General features: G+C 42.4%; 1 protein-coding gene across 1 annotated transcript in view; it reads right to left on the bottom strand.

Annotated features, from left to right (window-relative positions):
* LOC111977072 (semaphorin-3F) overlaps nucleotides 1–19,781 on the bottom strand; it is a 53,814-nt gene extending 34,033 nt beyond the window's left edge. The window contains exons 1-2 of the mRNA XM_024006356.2: nucleotides 19,334–19,781; nucleotides 3,518–3,648 (exon numbers count right to left, since the gene is read on the bottom strand). Of these exons, the coding sequence (XP_023862124.1) occupies nucleotides 3,518–3,617 (100 nt within the window). The 5' untranslated portion in view covers nucleotides 3,618–3,648; nucleotides 19,334–19,781. The remainder of the gene's footprint in view (nucleotides 1–3,517; nucleotides 3,649–19,333) is intronic.
* Between the last annotated feature and the right edge of the window lie 1,425 nt (nucleotides 19,782–21,206).

Below are 21,206 nucleotides of genomic sequence, written 5' to 3'. Positions count from 1 at the left end.
ATGTTGCTCTTTCTGAAGTGATATCATATGATGGATGTTGCTCTTTCTGGAGTGATATCAATATGATGGATGTTGCTCTTTCTGGAGTGATATCATATGATGGATGTTGCTCTTTAGTTCTGAAGTGATATCAATGATGGATGTTGCTCTTTCTGAGTGATATCATATGATGGATGTTGCTCTTTCTGGAGTGATATCATATGATGGATGTTTGCTCTTTCGAAGTGATATCATATGATGGATGTTGCTCTTTCTGAAGTGATATCATATGATGGATGTTGCTCTTTCTGGAGTGATATCATATGATGGATGTTGCTCTTTCTGAAGTGAAATAATTTGAAGATATTCTTTCTGAAATTCTATCATTGGATATTAAGATGCAACGTTGAGTTGAGCACAAGTGCATTCATAGTGAAAATGGATAGCATCAGCATTTCTACACCTGGAATGGCTGATCAATGGATCATTACACAAAATACATTAATTATTTAAATAAATATTCCTCTATTCAATGTTTGGGTCCAGGGTTATGTCAAGTTTAAACTTTAACACCAAGCACTGGACATTCACTTCCCACCAAGTTATTTAAATCCTCTTCCCAGATCTCGGTGTGTTTTCCCCTAATTGACACAGTGGCTGTTATTCTTTCCCAATGAAAGTATTTCCCACAAGAAGCGTCATAGTCATTCCGGAGGTAGTTGACTACTCTGGGAAGTTCTTCAGTTCCTGGTAGTGCAAATAGCCTGGTCTGTGTCAGAGATTGGTGGAAAAACCATCAACCACCCTAGGATGAAGAGACAGTAAGTATGCTCTACGGCTGCTGTTTCAACAGAGGCCGAATGGGGGGACAAAGAGTAGACCAGACGAGTTGTGTAGAAGAAGAATGCCGTGAAGGTTTAAGGAGATAGGGGACAATATTGCGAGACATAAGGTACTTTTCCAAATGGATATTTGCACGTTAACATTTGGATGGGACATACCGTATGATGCATCCATCCCATTATTCTATTATTTTCAGTGTGTGTTTTTTCTTCCCTGCCTGTAATACTGGGTTTCAGAATATTTTCCTGCAGTGAAATGACCAAATTGCACTCTATTGGCCTCATGGGTGGAATGTTATTAGAATTAATAACCATTATTTCAAAAAACCTGCCAAAAATCTGGTGTTTCTATTTCAAACTTTGTTATATTTCAGTCTTCTGTGATGTATATAAAGTGTAATATTGGGATGAAAACTCAGAATACATTTTCAACTCATATCTAACATGGTACAGGTGTCTTTTTTTTAAGCCCAAAATGTATGTGTGAGGTGTATATACTTTTGTTTCAAAGTAGATTTGTTTAAGACTACCAATAAACACTCTGTGTGACCCTGATTTAGCCCACTGGAATAAAAGGTTACTAAACTGATTTCAGACACAGTGAATAAAGTTACATGCACACAATAATACGATTATTGTGGATAGTCAAATTAATATAATAGTTTTTTTTTAATTGTTTACATGCTTTGCAAGAAGAACGATTTCCCTAATAATCCTGTTTACATGGACACATCTGAAATCAGGCTACCTATGGGACTTTTGATAAATGCAGAATATCGGCAATCAAAATAAACGTTCTACCACAGTGACCATGTTCATTTTGCGAAACCTTTTTGATTCTGGGCTCAGACATATAAAGTTTGTATGCGAAAACTATTTCTAAGATACATTTTTTCAGTTTTTCCAAACTCACTTCACTCTCGCATAAGAGGGAGCTTGCGCTACTGGTGCTGGCACATGCGTAGATCAAATACACAGCTGCAATGTCGATTAAGCTATTTACATGTCCTAATAGTTCGATTTTGACCTTACGATAACTGTAAGCAGAGTAAGGTGTTTACATACTTGGCCTAGTGCCATAATCAGTTTAATATTGAATTATTAGTGTCCATGTAAACATACTCATAGCACGATAACTCAACTGAGGTGGCAGTAGCTTCTGCACTCTGCCTTGAGAGAGTCCGTCTGGAACAAGATGACAGTCTCCGCTCTGCATAACAGGCATGTCTGTCTTGCATATTGGAGCAGGTTGTTGGATCTGGGCCCTTGCGTTCTTCAGGGGGCTTCCCTGTGCGTTTGCTGAGGTAAACACAGCAACCATGGCAGGCTATTTATACCCCGGTAACACCAGTGCCCGATCCTCATTCTCAGAAGAGGAATCCGTTTCACTGTCACCTACGCACACAATAACCCAGGATAGACCACCCCTCTCTCCCTCACAGTGACCCCCCTCCCCTTCCCTCCCTTAATACCCACACCCATGTCTGTCTCCATTTCTCATTCTCACCACTCTTTCTATCCCTTACTCTCTCCAATGCCTTTATTTTCACTCCCTCTCATCTCAAACTCTCTTTCCTTCTCTTCTCCATCTACTTCACCAGATTTATCTTCTTCCTTCCTCCCTTCATCACCTATCCACCCCTCCATTCCGTGTGGCTCTAGTGTTACATGGCGAGCTCAGACCTCCTGAGACACGGGCGCCACCAGTGTCCCCTGGGCCCTGGCAGAGGGCCAACAGATCCTGTACCCCCTCCCCTGGTAGAGGGCCAACAGATCCTGTACCCCCTCCCCTGTACAGAGGGCCAACATATCCTGTACCCCCTCCCCTGCACAGAGGGCCAACAGATCCTGTACCCCCTCCCCTGCACAGAGGGCCAACAGATCCTGTACCCCCTCCCCTGCACAGAGGGCCAACAGATCCTGTACCCCCTCCCTTGCACAGAGGGCCAACAGATCCTGTACCCCCTCCCCTGCACAGAGGGCAAAAGATCCTGTACCCCCTCCCCTGTACAGAGGGCCAACAGATCCTGTACCCCCTCCCCTGTACAGAGGGTGGCAAGCTGTGCCCGTTTGAGTTACATATAGCACATTCAGACACAGAGCTCCACAGAGACACAGCCAGGTATTTTCAGATAAAGAAAAGACCAAACACATTTTTTTGATGAGAAAGAGTCTTATTGTCAGTATCGAGGGAAAGTGTCCTTTTGCTCTTGGGTCAAAATGCCAGTCAGCTTTTGGGTTTCTAAATTACTATTGTATTCAAAGGGTGCCTGCTTTCGTTTTGTCATTGTTTTTTGGTGTATAAAGTGAAATACGTATTTTATTGAAAAAGTCGCTCTCAAGACCCCAACTTTGATGTCTTTCACATGAAACCAAAATTTCATAGTTAAATGCACTGACACAAATGATCTTAAGTGATGGGGAATATTGCTGTTGGATAATTATTATAATATCAGCCTTAAAGCGCCAATGTGTATACATCAACCAGCATTAACTTTAGGCAGTCCACAAGAAGTTATTAAGTTAAGCTCCAGATCTGTTTTACTTTGAAGAAAAGATGTGGCTGTTTTGAAGTTTAAAGAGCTATCTATTTCAATTACACTGAATTTCACTAAAGCGATGGTAAATCTTCCCACTAAGAATATCCCAAACAATATCTGTCAAGTGAACACTCACTGAAAATAAGTAAGGCTCACCTTTGTAAGACAAATGCACTCTGGGAGCAGTCCGAGCGTCGGCATGGCAACTGTAGACACATAAACTCAGGAGAAAGAAGAGGGCTTGGGTGGTCTCCATAGCAATGACGGCAGCGTTAACCTTTGGAGTCCTACAAAGGGGAAAGGGAAAAGCATTACAGATTAACTGAATGTCACTTAAAACCATCATATAATTTGCAGACATTTAGAGAGTTCCACATCCAATGCAACATCCCTTGCACAGAAAAGTGTAGATTTGAGAAGTTAAAAAGCAGATGATACGTATTTAATTAGCTTCCAGTCTTCTGAAACTGAAATCACTCTGACCCTTGTAATAATCTGTTTGCAGGTCAGTGAGCATCTAAGCTTTCTTTGTCAGAACCAGAGTTAAGAATAAACATACCTCATTACTGAGAGATATCATTAGCATGTCAATCGCTAGAAATTCCCATTTCAAGAACACTATCAATAACAGGACAACAAAAGAGTGCACACAATCAACTACAAACTGATGCAGAAACTTTGGGTACTAGTAAATATTAGGTGCCAGTTTGCCTGACACAGATTAAACCTAGTCTTTCAATAGAGATGTTTCAATAGAGAAGCACTTTCAATAGAGATGTTTTTTATATGCTTGCTGTTATGCTGAATATGAGAGCAGTGGGGCCTCTGCTTGACTTGCTCAGCAACATTCTCCACAGTCTGTTGCTTCTGTATGGCCCCGGAGGGTATCAGGACATTAGGCTGCCTTTGAACATGACACATTGGATGTTTCTCAATCTGCATACTACTGTGCTCCACACTCTCATGCTCCGAGTTCATTCTCCGAGGACGTTCTCTTGAGTACGCTCTTGTGAGGACGAGATTGTGGAGAACACATAAAAATGTACATTTGAGAAGCACTGTCCACTCCCATGCTACTTACCTTTGACCAATAAAGACAAAACAAGATATCTACATAAAAAAGCAAGCTTGTAACTTCATAATTATCAGCTATATGTGAATCGTATTAATCTATACTGAACAAAAATATAAACGCAACATTCAACAATTTCAAAGATTTAACTGAGTTACAGTTCATTAAAGGAAATCAGTCAATTGAAATAAATTCATTAAGCCCTAATCTATGGATTTCACATGACTGGGCAGGGGTGCAGCCATTCAGAATTAGTTTCCCCCACAAAATAGCTTTTTTTATAGACAGAAATACTCCTCAGTCCACAGGTGAAGAAGCCGGATGGGGAAGTCCTGGGCTGGCATCGTTACACGTGGTCTGCGGTTGTGAGGCCGGTTGGACGTACTGCCAAATTCTTTAAAGCGACGTTGGAGGGCAGCTTATGGTAGAGAAATTAACATTCAAATCTATGGCAAAGCTCTGGTAGACATTCCTGCAGTCAGCATGCCAATTGCACACGCCCTCATAACTTGAGACATCTGTGGCATTGTGTTGTGACAAAACTGCACATTTTAGAGTAGCCTTTTATTGTCCCCAGCACAAGGTGTGTAATGATCATGCTATTTAATCCGTTTCTTAATCAGCTTCTATCAGCTTCTATGCCACACCTGTCAGGTGTATGGGTTATTTTCTCAAAGGAGAAAATCCTCACTAACAGGGATGTAAATAAATTTGTTGATAAAATTTGAGAGAATTCGCATTTTGTGAGTATTGAACATTTCTGGGATGTTTTATTTCAGCTCATGAAACATGGGACCAACACTTCTTGCGTTTATATTTGTTGTTCAGCGTAGCTAGCCAGCTAGTTTTACATGTAACAAACGACCTAAAACTAATGTTGATATGAAAGGTGGTAGGCCAACGATAGCCACAAATTCTTTGTGGGTAATTAGCTAGCTACCAATTCTTTGTCAGTTAGCAGCAGTCTTGGCACACTACACTGGGTATTCTTGGCAGATAAACATGCCAAAATGACCGCAGCATTTATTTAAGTATCAAGCTAAAATATTGTAGTCAGGCTACATATGTCAGGCAACTTTTCATTCAGAGTTCATTTTCTCTCGCTTCAGAGCCACCGGAGGCCCCGGTGCACGACTGGGCAAGAGGACAAGTACATTAGAGTGTCTAGTTTGAGAAACAGACGCCTCACAAGTCCTCAACTGGCAGCTTCATTAAATAGTACCCGCAAAACACCAGTCTCAACGTCAACAGTGAAGAGGCGACTCCGGGATGCTGGTATTCTAGGCAGAGTTCCTCTGTCCAGGGTATGTGTTCTTTTGCCCATCTTAATATTTTATTTTTATTGGCCAGTCTGAGATATGGCTTTTTCTTTGCAACTCTGCCTAGAAGGCCAGCATCCCGGAGTCACCTCTACACTGTTGAGGCTGGTGTTTTGTGGGTACTATTTAATGAAGCTGCCAGTTGAGGACTTGTGAGGCGCCTGTTTCTCAAACTAGACACTCTAATGTACTTGTCCTCTTGCTCAGTCGTGCACCGGGGCCTCCCACTCCTCTTTCTATTCTGTTTAGAGACAGATTGTGCTGTTCTGTGAAGGGAGTAGTACACAGCGTTGTACCAGTTTCGGTGGCGCCTCTGGTGCGGGGATCGTCGCCGGAAGCTACGGACCGTAAATCATCGCCGGAGGAATCGAACCGTGGATCGTCGCCGGGGACTCCGGACCGTAGATCGTCGCCGGGGACTCCGGACCGTAGATTGTCGCCGGGAACTCCGTACTGTAGATTGTCGCCGGGGACTCCGGACCGTAGATCGTCGCAGAAGGCTCCGGACTGGGAACCCCCGCTGGAGACTCCGGACCGCAGACTGTCGCTGGAGGCTCTGGACCGCCGACCGTCGCTGGAGGCTCTGGACTGCCAACCGGCGCTGGAGGCTCTGGACTGCCAACCGTCGCTGGAGGCTCTGGACTGCCGACCGCCGACCTTGGATCGTATCTGGAGGCTCCGGGCCATGGATCGTCACTGGAGGCTCTGGGCCATGGATCGTCACTGGAGGCTCCGGGCCATGGATCGTCACTGGAGGCTCCGGGCCATGGATCGTCACTGGAGGCTCCGGGCCATGGATCATCACTGGATGCTTCGGGCCATGGATCAAATCAAATCCAAATAAAATAAAATGTTATTTGTCACATACACATGGTTAGCAGATGTTAATGCGAGTGTAGCGAAATGCTTGTGCTTCTAGTTCCGACGATGCAGTAATAATCAACAAGTAATCTAACCTAACAATTCCACAACTACTACCTTATACACGCACAGTGTAAAGGGATAAAGAATATGTACATAAAGATTAATGAATGAGTGATGGTACAGAACGGCATAGGCAAGATGCAGTAGATGGTATAGAGTACAGTATATACATATGAGATGAGTAATGTAGGGTATGTAAACATAAAGTGGCATAGTTTAAAGTGGCTAGTGATACATTATTACATAAAGATGGCAAGATGCAGTAGATGATATAGAGTACAGTATATACATATACATATGAGATGAGTAATGTAGTGTATGTAAACATTATATTAAGTGGCATTGTTTAAAGTGGCTAGTGATACATTTTTAATTTTCCATCAATTCCCATTATTAAAGTGGCTGGATTGAGTCAGTATGTTGGCAGCCGCCACTAAATGTTAGTGGTGGCTGTTTAACAGTCTGATGGCCTTGAGATAGAAGCTGTTTTTCAGTCTCTCGGTCCCTGCTTTGATGCACCTGTACTGACCTCGCCTTCTGGATGATAGCGGGGTGAACAGGCAGTGGCTCGGGTGGTGTTGTCCTTGATGATCTTTATGGCCTTCCTGTGACATCGGGTGGTGTAGGTGTCCTGGAGGGCAGGTAGTTTGCCCCGGTGATGCGTTGTGCAGACCTCACTACCCTCTGGAGTGCCTTACGGTTGTGGCGGAGCAGTTGCCGTACAGGCGGTGATACTGGAGGCTCCGGGCTATGGATCATCACTGGATGCTCCGGGCCATGGATCATCACTGGAGGCTCCGGGCCATGGATCATCACGAGGCTTTGTGCGTGGAGCAGGCACAGGACGTACCAGGCTGGAGACACGCACTGGAGGCCGGGTGCATGGAGCTGGCACAGGATATACTGGACCGTGGAGGCGCACTGGAGGTCTGGAGCGTAGAGCTGGCACAACTCGTCCTGGACAAAGGACCACCTTCGCATGGCAAGTGTAGGGAGCTAGCACAGGACGCACTGGGCTGTGAAGGCGCACTGGAGACACAGTACGTATGGCCGGCGCAGGATATACTGGGCCGTGGAGGCGCACTGGAGGTCTGGAGCGTAGAGCTGGCACAACGCGTCCTGGACAGATGCCCACTTTAGCACGGCAAGTGCGGGGAGCTGGCACAGCACGCACCGGGCTGTGGATGCGCACTGGAGACACAGTGCGTATCACCGCAAAACATGGTGCCTGCCCGGTCACACGTTCCCCACGGTGAGTACGGGGAGTTCGCTCTGGTTCAAACCCTGGCTCCGCCAACCACCCCGTGTGCCCCCCCAAAACATTTTTTGGGGGCTGCCTCTCGGGCTTCCGTCGTGGTCGCGAACCCCGGTGTCGTCATTGTTCCTCCCTCGCTGCCTCCGTCTGCTCCCATGGAAGGCGATCCTTTCCGGCCTGGATCTCCTCCCACGTCCAGGATCCCTTACCGTCCAAGATATCCTCCCATGTCCAGGATGTCTGCTCCGCCTGGCCACGCTGCTTGGTCCATTTGTGGTGGGATCTTCTGTTACGTTCGTCGATGGAAGGATCGAACCAAGGTGCAGCGTGGTAGGCGTACATTTTAATTTATTAAATGAACACCAAAAAAACAACAAATACAAAACGAAACGTAACGTCTAGTAGGGATAAACAGCACAGTACCAAAAACAATATCCCACAAACTACAGGTGGAAAAAGGCTGCCTAAGTATGATCCCCAATCAGAGACAACGATAGACAGCTGCCTCTGATTGGGAACCATACCCGGCCAACAAAGAAATAGAAAACATAGGTTGCCCACCCTAGTCACACCCTGACCTAACCAAATAGAGAATTAAAAGGATCTCTAAGGTCAAGGCGTGACAACACTATATTTCTGATCATTTTGATGTTATTTTAAAGGACAAAACATTTGCTTTTCTTTCAAAAACAAGGACATTTCTAAGTGACCCCAAACTTTTGAACAATAGTGTATATATATATATACAGTATATATCCTAAGAATTGTGGCCTTTTTTAAAAGTCAGCAAAGCATTACATAAATCATCCCTATGAGCTCGCATGACAGGGTGTTGTGGAGGAGTCTGAGTCTGCATATAGCATGTTAGCCTCTAATCACGAGCCACAGGTGACTGAGAGCATGTTATTATCATCCCAGAGAGAGCCTTGGTCTAAGAGGAAGTTCCACCTGCACATTGGAGAGTGGAGACAGAAGTATGGGCCTCGCCAATGCAAACAGACCACACTCTCAAATAGGTTGAACTGCTGAAGATAAGAGGAGATCTGGATGGTCAGATACATGGTCGCAGGGTAGGAAAGAAACAACTCCTTATGAAGAATGCACAAAAAATATGGTTGCTACTAGAACCTCAGAGGAAAAGAAGAGCAGGGTACTAAGTACTTGAGTGTGTTCACTCTCTCTAAAGTCCAACCTGGTTCAAGCATATTCATGAAACATTGGTTCTTACTGTACAATTTGCAATTAGCTATTTCTGGTTCTGCATGTTTTACAACTGATCTATTCGACCTGAGGACTAGTGCATAAATGAGATGTGCCAGACTGTACAAGCGTATCCATGCCACATAACAGGGGGGATGGGAGGAGGAAATAAAAAAAGAGAGAGAGAGAGAAAGCAATAGAGTGGGGTGAGAGAGGGAATGGACACAAAACATGTTGGAGAGCAGAACAAATCACATGAAAAAGGTAGGATTTTCACGTTTGAGTCATGATTTTGGACCTGTGTCCACAGTAGATAAACAACAAAAAGCCATCAAGTTCCTTTCCACTGCCTCAATTCCTCTGCCAAGTGTAAGCTTGAAGACAAACAACGAGAAGCTAGCTAAACCTCACTTTTGGGTTGTAGCGTAGTGAAATTCTCCTCAAATATAAATGTAGTTTCCGTGAAACCAGCAAAATTGCCTGCAGTGGCTTGCAAAGGGCATTCAGTCTTTCAAGTGACTGGATAGCAGAAGGAGTATGTCATGGAGCAAAGATGGGTGAAACATTTTCAACAGAACAGTCATTTCTAGACACAGGGAACATCATAATGGACAATCGAGCACTAGCTCTGCTTATGATGTCATAGATGCTCCTGTGTGGTCAGATGTGGTTGCTTCATAGGCAATGCAATGACCAGTGGTGAAAAGTCCATGGAAATAATGTGAGGTTCACAGCTGTATTCTGGAGTTAGTTCCAAATGACTAACAGTTCACATTAGAAGTCTAGATAGGGGTGGTCCTATCAATGCAAACCACAATTGCGATAAGGAATGCACAGATCCACAGAACGAGACAAACAAAGGAATGCATCAAAGGATCCCTCATATGGAACTCAATGAAAAAGGAATGAAATTAAACAAGCTAGTACAGACTTTTCAAGCAAAGTTTTACATGTTTATTTTGTCTGAGACTCCATTTCAGTCCCAAAAATGTGTCTTATAAATGTAAAAAATAAAATGTGTTTCTTCAACGTTAGTTGATTAAGTGAACCCGCCATGTTGGCGTTGCAACAAAATCCTGGATCCCGTAATCCAACCTGTCATAGGTTTAAGCCGACAGAAGGGTGGCCATGGCTCCTGAAAACATGTCAACATCTATCTCACACACTACTGTCTGTCCACATCTCACGATGCAATCAGAGTCATTAAAGTAGTGCAGAAAGAGCTGTGTGCTGCACCCTAGAGAAAACATGTTGGGGCCTGAAAACCTGCGACAGCTGATACAACTTTTCACACCATTATTGTCCCATAAAAAAAACAGAGACAGGCGATACTTGAGGGCTAATCCTCGATCTTAGCATACTGTATAATGATTACATTAATCACTAACAGTTACACAGTAAATGGATGTTGCAACGGCACAGGAATTCGCCAACATACATGGCTTTCCTTGAGGCATGAATGTATTGAATAAGTCATATCAAATTGATTTCTATTTGTCTCAAGCATTTTCTTTTTAATCAATGGCCTTCACTTTGGTATAACCAGAGATAATAGAGTACTGTACTTGAGTTTATAATTTGCAGCCTGCTCCCTGATTGTGCATACTCTCATCATTCTACATCTGGGCAACTGTAATTTGACCCAGAATCCACTAAGTATACAAACTGTAATTTTACCCAGAATGCACTAAGTATACAAACTGTAATTTGACCCAGAATGCACTAGTATACAAACAAAGACTAAAGAGGGCAGAAGTTTACCCAGGACTTTGAGGGTTTAGTGTCCATAAAGGATGGTGATACATTTCCAAAAGCCAACATTCATAGTAATCCTCCTGATCTTGGTTTTATTTGTTTCGTATAACCGATAGGTTTATGGAGGTTATTTTTTCCTTAAGGCACTTTCCTGGCTGGAAAGCTGTGGATATGGACGGAAAAATATAAAGGCATAAATGTGTGGGTCATAAGGCTGTTTGAATCCTTCCTGCAGATTTGAAGTGCAGATTAGGAGCTGGTTGAAGTGACAGATTGCATATGGTTTTCTAGGGCACATGGTCACAGGGGAAAAGGAAAAAGGTGCCCACGAGGGGATTGTGTATATCACCATGCATACTGCATCTCCAACAGTACAGGGACCATAGAGATAAAACTAGCTATATAAAACGAGTGTTTTATCTCTATGACTGGGCCCGCTAGCTTGGCCAACAATTAGTCCCTGATGTTGGTCCGAGTGGTCGTCCCCATGCAGCACCTCTCCACACGCGCCGATCGGGGACAGGGCTGTCAACGTGAGAGCTCATTAGCACGGCCTCTTGGAAAGAAAGCTGCGACAGGCTTGGAGGGCGGCCCCAGGAGGGACGGAGACCGCCAGCGCGGGTCAATGGGGGTAATGTTTCCACATCGTCTGCCGAAAACCTAATCATTATTTACCAAAGCCCAACCCTTGCTGTTAGCGCCATCTACCCAACACCAGGTGGGTTTCTCTCTCTGTCTTTTTGTCTGTCTCGTTCTCTCTCTATCTCTGGAATGGCAACAGCACATGCCATATAGATCATAGGATAATGAAAGTCAAACAAATACCCCTGTGAAACTTTTTCTAATACAATGCTGTATCACCTATCAGGAACCGTACAACATTACTGTGTGGAGTGATAGACCTGTGCCTCCCTGCCTGTTCTCTCTTGGTCTGTTTCAGTATCAGCACGTGTCAACACCTATTTAATTCTGTGGAGGGTACAGCATGTTTCATCCTCGCTCAGGGGACAAATGCTTGGCCAGTCAGAGGGCCTCCGACTCACAGCAGAAATATTTCATTCACAGACTGTCAATGCCTCCACTCCACTTGCGGATGCACCTGTGCCGTAGTCCTGAGACTTTTAATCAATCATGATTCCTATTTCTGACGCGTCACAAGAACAGTCTGTTTGGTGAACCATGACACCATGCATCCAAAGTATACATAGCGTATTATGTTTGTAGGGAGTGTCTCCTGTTAATCTGATGTCTCTTTTGTCACTTTTGGCTCCATGTGTTATGACTTCATTGCCTAAATCAAGAGCCCAGTGTTCTAGAACCCAATTGTGTGTTTGAGGACTGGAAAGTGCTGCTATCCTATGGACTGTCCGGTGGCTCCTCTCCAGTAGCAGCTGTAACCAGGCACCCTCCACACAGGTCTAGGGTCCAATATGTAATCCAGGCCAAGTGGTGAACTTTGGAGTTGACCGTTAAGCTCCTGCGCGTCTAAATACTGGATTCAGCACATCCCTTCAAAGGCTGTTAAGCTCCCGCTGTCTTATCTGCTCCTCTTTGAAGTACTACACTTCCATGACCATGACCATGTCTCCTGTAGCTCCACAATAGGCCTGTCAGCAAGCACAATACTCAGGACAAGTAGTGGGTGAGAGAAGGACTGACTGAACTTCAATTTGAAACTAATTTGTTACTTTTCGAGAAGAAATAACTACAAACATTTGAAAGGATCCAGTTTCCTTCAAAGTGGTACTGGCAGCATAGCCTTAATTTCTAGACTATTTCACAAGGAAAGTGTCACACTTGGCAAACTCAGTGAATTTAAGGAATGAGTTGCCTATATTTTCAACTACAACAAAAAGCATGGTAGCTGCTGGCGTCAACACAATTGAAGTTTTCAAAAATGCTACATTAGAAAAACGATGACTGAACATACTAGCTAGCTAGCTAAGTCATAGTCCTTGAAATGTCACCTGTCATTCAGGTGTAACCAGAGCTATATGTGTTAGCTAGCATATACTTGTTCCACTGTGCCCAAGCCCACTCCTTGATAAAATGATATCCACAAGATTACGGTGTCTGGCTACAAGACTACTGGCAGCAACAACAAAAAAGACATTTAGAAGATACATTTGCATCTGCTTTTGTTTGTGTCAACTAAAAATCGGAAGAGCTCCAAAGATAGTCTCAAACAATGTTGGCAAACATTGCTGTTTCCCTGAATCTTGAAGGACAGTGAGGGCAAGGGGACAACACATGGATGCCCCCTGCCCTCCCCCTTATGTGATAGCACAAAAGGGGAGCATTTGCGTCACCCCACATTTATGCAGTCCACAGTTCCTCCCTTTCCTGTCTCTGTCAGTAATCCAGCCCCACAAAACTCATTCCCTCAAAGTGGAGGTCATGTGTGCTGTAATGGTACAAAATGAGCGAGGGAGCATTAGAGAGCTATTTTGCAAAAAAAGAGAGGGCGATCTATGGACACCCTCCTGTCACATTCCAACACCTGTTTCAAATGGGCTTACTCTTTTGATTTACACAATAAACACTGGATTCCTTTGCAATTACTAAAACTTCTTGCACTACTATTTATATCCTACAGCTGTTTTCCAGCATTGGATTGGCTTATGACAGAACATCATTTTATTTTTTTATTTTTTTACATGCATGTTTGTTTTTGCCAAACCCAAATCCTGGTTTAACAGACCTTCAGAAAGGTTGCAGTGTTTAGATATAGATTTCACACACATTAAAGTCAAGTACAGTCAAGGCACATCCAGAATCCTATGTTTAATTGAACATTCTTTATTAAAATCAGAACATAGAAAATGTAACACTGAACTCTAAAACAACAGTACATAGTATCCAAGTCCACAAGAGCTTGAGTCTACGGGCCAAGAGACCAGTGAAAAGTGAGCCAATCAAAGTGAGGCCCAGCGACACCAGACATGATGAATGGCTCTCTAGATTTACACAGTCGCTGGCTACATATTCACTCAGTAAAAGGCTTGAAAAATGGTGCATTGGGTTCCAAGAATTTACTTCAGTTCGAGTACAGTGGATACAGAGGCCTAGCACCAGGCCCTCCATGCCTATACTCCATGCCTGTCTGAAAAAGACTGTCTCTACCTCTGGCAGGAGGCCAAGAATCTTCAGAATGGAGGCTTAATAACCCGCGGGCTGACAGCTGCATGGATTAGCTCCCCTTGCCTGCTGTCATTGACGCCCCCTGTATTGTGCCTTTCCCTGTAAAAGTGGCACCAGATTTAGGAAGGATGGTAGGGAGGGGAGAGGGAGGGGGATAACATTCTAAAGTCAAGTCAGGTGCTTCTGCTTTTGAAGTCCTGGTGACAGGCACAAGTGCTGTGTGGCTGGCAGTATACAATATATATATGGTATAAATAGTATATGATCAGTCTGATACTTTCTCTGACTGTCAGTGGGGCTGACATTGATAATAAAAGAGAACTCTGCCCCTTGCTCACCTGAGAGCTACTTGTCTTTTTCATGGAGTGCCACGTTGTCTTTGATGTGGTGAGGTAAAATTCAAGGATTCAAAAAGAGTGCTGTCCGGAGTAATGCAAAGAACATGCCAGGTTCTGCAATTTTCTTCCTGTATCATACAGCCTAGTACATCTAGGGTATTGTGTTTAGTCACAAAATAATTGGGGGAAAAAGAAACCCCAGGACAAAAACGACAAAAACATTTGAGAAATTATTTAACCATGGTACTGCTCATAAAATTAAATATGGCACCAACAGTAGCGGGCCTATATATTTTAAGTCTGCCACACTCACTGGTATCCCCAACAATCACTCTCTTCCCCCCTTCCCCCTCCTCTTAACCTCTAGGGCCCAGGCTGGCCCTCATTTGACCCCAGCAAAACTCACTGAGGCTGTCATGACAACCGTCTCAAGAGACCGGTTGTATTTGTGGTGAGTTGGAGCCTGGCAACTGCTTGAATGCCCCAAATCCTTGATGACAAATTTAAGGCAGGGAGAGTGTCAGGGAAAGTGATGACGAACCATAGCCAGGTCCATATCTGAACATATATCTACATGACACCAGCTTTGTGGTTGGCTTCTGATGCACTGTGGATCACCTCCAGTTGTTACCCTACATCAAACGTCAAGATGGAACATTTAAAGGTAGACTCAGCGAAGTGATGTTGCCAAGAGCAGCACCACAGATATTGAGATGAGCGAGATGCAAGACTTCGCTCTCACACAGTCACACACAGTATCTGCGCATGTGCATGGGTTTGCTTCACACTGTTCACAGCGTGGTAGCCAGGGCACCAAAACAGCGGAGAAGTTGAGCCTATGCTGTTTACTTTCTGCATCTATGTCATATCATTGAGTCTACCTTCAATTAATGTACTTAGTTGTATATCTGCTACATAGAGAGGCATATTATAAGCATCATACATGTATAGGGCCTTATAAAATCTGTTTTATTTTTTGCTTGATTTTGTTTTGTTTTCCCTGTGTTCCAGTTTCACCGTTTAGTTTTTCCATGTTCCCGTTTTCCCGTTTTTTTCCTTCAGGTTTTCGCTCTCAAAATTACACCTTCTAAGTCGACAACAATGCTTAAACTACATCAGGAGACCACTTTTGAGGTCTGGGAATTTTCTTTTTAAATGTTGATTTTTGGGTGTAGTTACCCTTTAATTCCAGTGTGCACCTAGCAAGAGGCTGTTGTTTAGCTGTGTTTTTGTAGCACACATGTGATGGTAGAGTTTGCGAAACAAATACCCACTGGATAATCATGATATCATTCTGCCATGTAAGCATAGGCTACTTTGTAGTTAACATTTAATTTAGAAGGTTTTTGAGAAAGCTTTTCCATCTACCAGAAGACTTTCATTAGCATCATCGCTAACGGCTGCACAAAGGGGTAGACTCGCACCCACCGCACATACACATAGAGAGGGAATTATTGTTGCCTCTTACAGAAAGTTGCAGGAAATACGAATCACTGATGCATTCGGTTCATGCTTTATGATAAACTTGGCCAGATTAACACATTTTCAATACATTTAGTTTATTTCCTACTAAGTTCAATACATTTTTGATTAGTGTCGAATTCCGTTTTAATGTATGGATTCGGTGATTCCATCCACATTCTCCGCATCGCAGATTTTATAGAGTCCTTCTTATAATAAGACATTATAAAGGCTTATACGTGGTTATAACAAGTAATACAGCATTATACCTCTCTACTTTATGTAAAGTGTTACTAACTTTAATAACAACTTCCTTAGTATAGCACCTTCATACACGCAACACAAAATGATTTACATACAGTACAAAAATGAAACAAATCGTTTTGCCAAGGTTCTGCAAAGTAGGGATAAATATGTCCCAGTAAACCTACCAATTGTTTATCCCTGCAATAAAGTTTGTAAATGCTGAGATTCCCCCTAAACTGAAATGTTTCAAAATATATATATATTTTACCTTTCTTTAACTAGGCAAGTCAGTTAAGAACAAATTCTTATTTACAATGACAGCCTAGGAACAGTGGGTTAACTGCCTTGTTCAGGGGAAGAACRACAGATTTTTACCTTGTCAGGTCAGTGATTTGATCTAGCAACCTTTCGTTTACTGGCCCAACATTCTAACCTGCCGGGGTGTCAGGTAGCCTAGCATAATTAAAAGCATAATGCCACAAATGTACATCAGGTGCGACAGTAAATTACACAAGTCAAAATATATTTTATTGCAAAATGTCAGACAGATTGCTTTTCTCTTTCTTTCTCCTTACACTCTCACCTGTCTATCTAATCTGCAGGGATTCTTGGAGATGTTATGGCAATATATTTTGAAGAGCTAAGATAAACACTAAGATAAAAGTTAAAGGTAAAAGGTAAAACTGTCAAATAAAAATAGAGATATTTTGCAGTTGGACAAACATGACTTAGGGGCCATAAACATAGTAGCAATGAAAATTGTTGCTCACAATGTCTCCACCAACCATTGCCAGGCGACTGTGCCAGGACTCAACGATAAGTCAAAGTTGGATAGGTGGTTTTGCTAAATAAAATGAACCTACACTGGAGTATGAGAACCTACACAAAGCCTGTTTCTATTTCAAACAGAAGGGGAGAAAAAGTTTTAGGAAACAGAATGGCTTTGAGTCAAGCAAGGCTCAACATGAGAGATTGGAGTATAGACTATACAGAGAGACATGCTAAACAAAAGTAAAAGTTTGCTGTTCAGATAAGAGGAAAACGTTCATAGAAGTGCATATTAACAAGAGACATTAATGACCATACAGATATGGATTATTTTAAATTCTGGTTCTGAAAATAATGCAATTTAAAAGCTGCAGAGAGACATTTCATAATCCTACACTCAATCTATTTAATACCCCTTTGCACTCCCATAATCTTTTCACTTCAAACTCAATTCCATAATTCATTCTATATTCCAATACACCTAACATATGATTTCTTTCATGTTTTCAAACTTTCAAATCTGACTTTCAAGCATTTACCTAACCTTAGCATATTTACAACTTTCTGAGGGCAAAGAAAATGCACGAATAATGCAGAATCCAACTTGTACACGGGATGTTGAGAAATAGAATGGAATATTCACAATGATTCATTTACACAATGAATCAAATTGGAAGCGACAATGTGATAAAAAGATCAAGTTAATTCCACAAATAGGGGCAAAAACTAACAACTGCCAGCATTATGACATGTGCAGTGTTAAAGCACCTGTCAAGACAACATAATGAGGTCTCATAGACATTCAGAATTGATAGGAGCTGTCTATAGCTGCATTTGAAGCTAATGTCTGACTAGTACTACTAAAACGAGACATTAACATTTGCTGCATTGTCAAATGTCGAATATGAGAGGAAAATATATTTGTGAAACAACCATGGCAATATGAAAGTGCACGGTGTTAATATGGTTACTGTGTTATTAATGGTATGTTTGTAGCGGTAGCTACAACGTAAATATTTAAGGGCCATAATCTGCATTTTAACCATTCAGATACATTTTCCATGGATTGCACGTGTGAGCAATTAAAGCTATCATTACTTTATTTCCCCCCCTTTTCCGCAACACATTTAAAATGCAAAACTATTACATGATTTCACTAAAATGATAATGTCCAACCGTGGCTGTAAAGGGCGAAAACCACTGAGAGCTTTTTCATGTTTTTCCTCATGTATTTGTCGAGGCCCTCACACCTAGCACAAAGCTAGAACACTGTTTGACAAACTAAAATAGAAGGAGCAACTTAGAAAATGTAGCGGATTTGTTGTTGTTGCTGTAAATTCATATAGATGTTTTTATTTTTTTATTTCCTTGTCAGAAATTACAGTGTCCCTGCTGGTGTTTTTTCAGCTTTATGTCATTTGTTCATAAGGTACTGGTGTAGACTTACCAGTGTCATAGGGGATAGTGTGTAGGTAGGGAACAATTTGCAGCATGACCACAGGTCACAGGACCACACAACTTGTGAAGAACTAGTAGGCCTACACTGAACAAAGCCCCTATTTATCTCTTAGATTAAACACAACATAAACAGCACTATCAGACGGGGCCCTATACTAATAATAGTCTAGCTAAGAGGATAATAATATGTTCTGACATTATTTGAGTATGGGCAGATAGCCTATGTCACAAAAAGTGTTGTGCTTTTAACTTAAAATGCATTATTCATAAGCACGTCTGCCAGGGAGGCAGAGTATGAATTATACATAGGCCCACTAAGAGGGGAACATATAATGTGCATTTTGAAACCTCATCTCTGGTCCTCAAAAAGTTTGCTCATGAGTTTGTTTAATGAAAATAACATCACTCAGGTGGATGTGTACCTGCCATGTGGGGAGTCAATTCATAGCCTAGTTCACTACCAGAATTATCAGTCAGATCAGTAAAGCTAAAATGAGATGATAGAGAACATAATAAACGCCCCATCATCAGGAAAGTTGGCATATTTGAAAATGTGGGGACTGAGGAAACGTCAGAGCATGTGGTATCATTTGCCATAATTTGATCATGTTGAGCGAGGCTGATGGGGCAAAACCTAAGGTTGAACCCCATCTTTGAAAGCTTAGTAAAGCCTTTATAACCTTTTTATAATGTTTTTTATAGATGCTTCATGTCATTCATAAGCGGCATATGCATGCTATAAGGATGGAAGGGTTTTGCCACATTTCTCAAAGCAGTACACGTAGGTTTACACCTTTTTTATAACAACATTTCTATTGTATGATTTACAAATTATTTCTGACGTATGAAGATTTGATGAGTTATAAGCTTTATAAGTATAGCGTAGCCTATGCTCTAACTGCGACTGAAGATGTCAAAGGCCAATATGGACTACAAAGGGGTTGAAAGAAAAGTAACTAGCCTAGTTTTGCAGACAAGAATGGGACTTTACCCGTGACAAAAGGTGCTCTAAACAGAAATGAATAACAAACTCACTTGCAATGCAGGTATGCTCAGTCGGCGTCGTCGATAGACAGTAGATGTCACATTCTGTGGCGTTGTTTAGCCTTCCGAAAATGATAACGTTTGAAATCTGCCTCCAAACTAATAGTAGAACATGTGTATCACCGTAGGCAATGTAAACGTGTAATACTGCTTCACGTAGACCCACTGCTTGGTAAGGTTTCGCAAGTTGTCAAAAAGTTTGATCATGCAAAGAGAGCAGTTTTCCTCAAATTACATGCATGGAAATTACGTGATGCTTTAGAAATCTCTCACGTTTTCATTTAAGTCATCGCCCTCTGAAAACTCCGGAATGACAAATCCAGGCATAGACAAATCCAGGAAATATTAACACTTAAAATAGTAAAATAGTCTGGCAGGTGTTAGGCTCTATGCGTTTGTTCTTCCTCCACCGCTCTCTGAGCTCTAGTGTTCAAGCCGCTTGTCCCATTCTTGCTACCTCTCAAGCCAACCGTGTCACAGTTAATTAACTACCTCAGTGCCAGTCAGAGTGAAACTGTAGAACTGGCCGTTTTTTCCCCTCTAGCAAGACCAACGTGAGACGCTCTTTCTGTCCTGTTTTTATTTGCATTTCAAAACTAAACTATATTGAATTTTTTTTAAATCAAATCTGTACAAAATGGGTAATCAGAAAAGACAACTTAATCCAGATAAATCTAAATGTGAATTACTGCCTTATAGTAATAAACAGACTTTTTAATTGACCACATGATGTACATGATAATTGTAATGTTAATAGGCCTAACAAACAATTGAAATAGGTAGCCTACCAGTTCCCTATGGTACCAACATTTAAAAAAAAGCATGTATGTTTAGCAAACACTCCTAAGTAATTCACAGGGCCTCTCATCAACATGGAGTCTGTTGTCCCTTCTTAAGGAGTTTAGATGGATTTGACAATGAGGGAGAAAGGGAGGAATGAGAGAGGCCCCTGAGTTCATGCTGTGCAATTCAAGAAAGATGTTGCTGCTGTCATTGTTCATTTGGCACGTTAGGGCACTGGGAAAAAGCCAGTGTCTGGGAATTCCAGAGATTCCTGCATGGCGGTCCAGCTTGGTGGCATGCACCCAGAATCACTTTGCTCCGCTGGAGTCTCCATAAAACGAGAGAGGAGAGACAGGGCAACCATGAGGGGGGAATAAGACGGGCATTCACACACTGCAAAGCCATTCGTACCCTGCCTGTGTACTCCCAAAACAAATCAGCAGTCTCCATTGCTCATTGTGCAAAATTGTACCGTAGCTAACCTTAAACACTACGAAGCAAGATCTTAGTGAAACGTCTTCCTTAGTGAATAACTGAAAGGCAATGACAAATGGGGGGTGCCCTGATGTCATCTGTGTTTATCTACTACACTTAGATAAAAAAGGTGCTATCTAGAACCTAAAAGGTTTCTTTGGCTGTCCCCATAGGTGAACCCTTCTTGGTACTAGGTAGAACCCTTTTGGTTCCAGGTAGAACCCTTTTGGGTTCCTTGTAGAACCGTTTCCACAGCCGAAGAACTCTTTTGGAACCCTTTAAAAGAAAAGTTTTCCAAAAAGGAATGATGATTCATCATCATTGTGACCAAGGGTGTCATTTCTTGGTCCACCTAGGCACTGAGGGGCTACTCCACAGCCTTCCATATCCGCTCCACACACTACAGTTCTGGGAAGTATTGTGCACTGGGAACTAAGCTTTCCTTTTTGAGGAAGTGACTTATACATTACAGGATACAGTTCCAAATCGGTAGTGAACACCGCTTACTATGTACTAGTACTGGCTTGACTATTTACACTTGTTTTAAAGTTTTCCAGCAAACAGTCATCTAACAAAATCTTAATGGATTTTGTTCTGAGTCAGTGTA

Source organism: Salvelinus sp. IW2-2015, linkage group LG17 (assembly GCF_002910315.2).
Source record: "Salvelinus sp. IW2-2015 linkage group LG17, ASM291031v2, whole genome shotgun sequence".
NCBI classification, from domain to species: Eukaryota; Metazoa; Chordata; class Actinopteri; order Salmoniformes; family Salmonidae; genus Salvelinus; species Salvelinus sp. IW2-2015.
The sequence above is the reverse complement of the archived record's forward strand: the minus strand, read 5'-3'. Positions and strand labels throughout refer to the sequence as shown.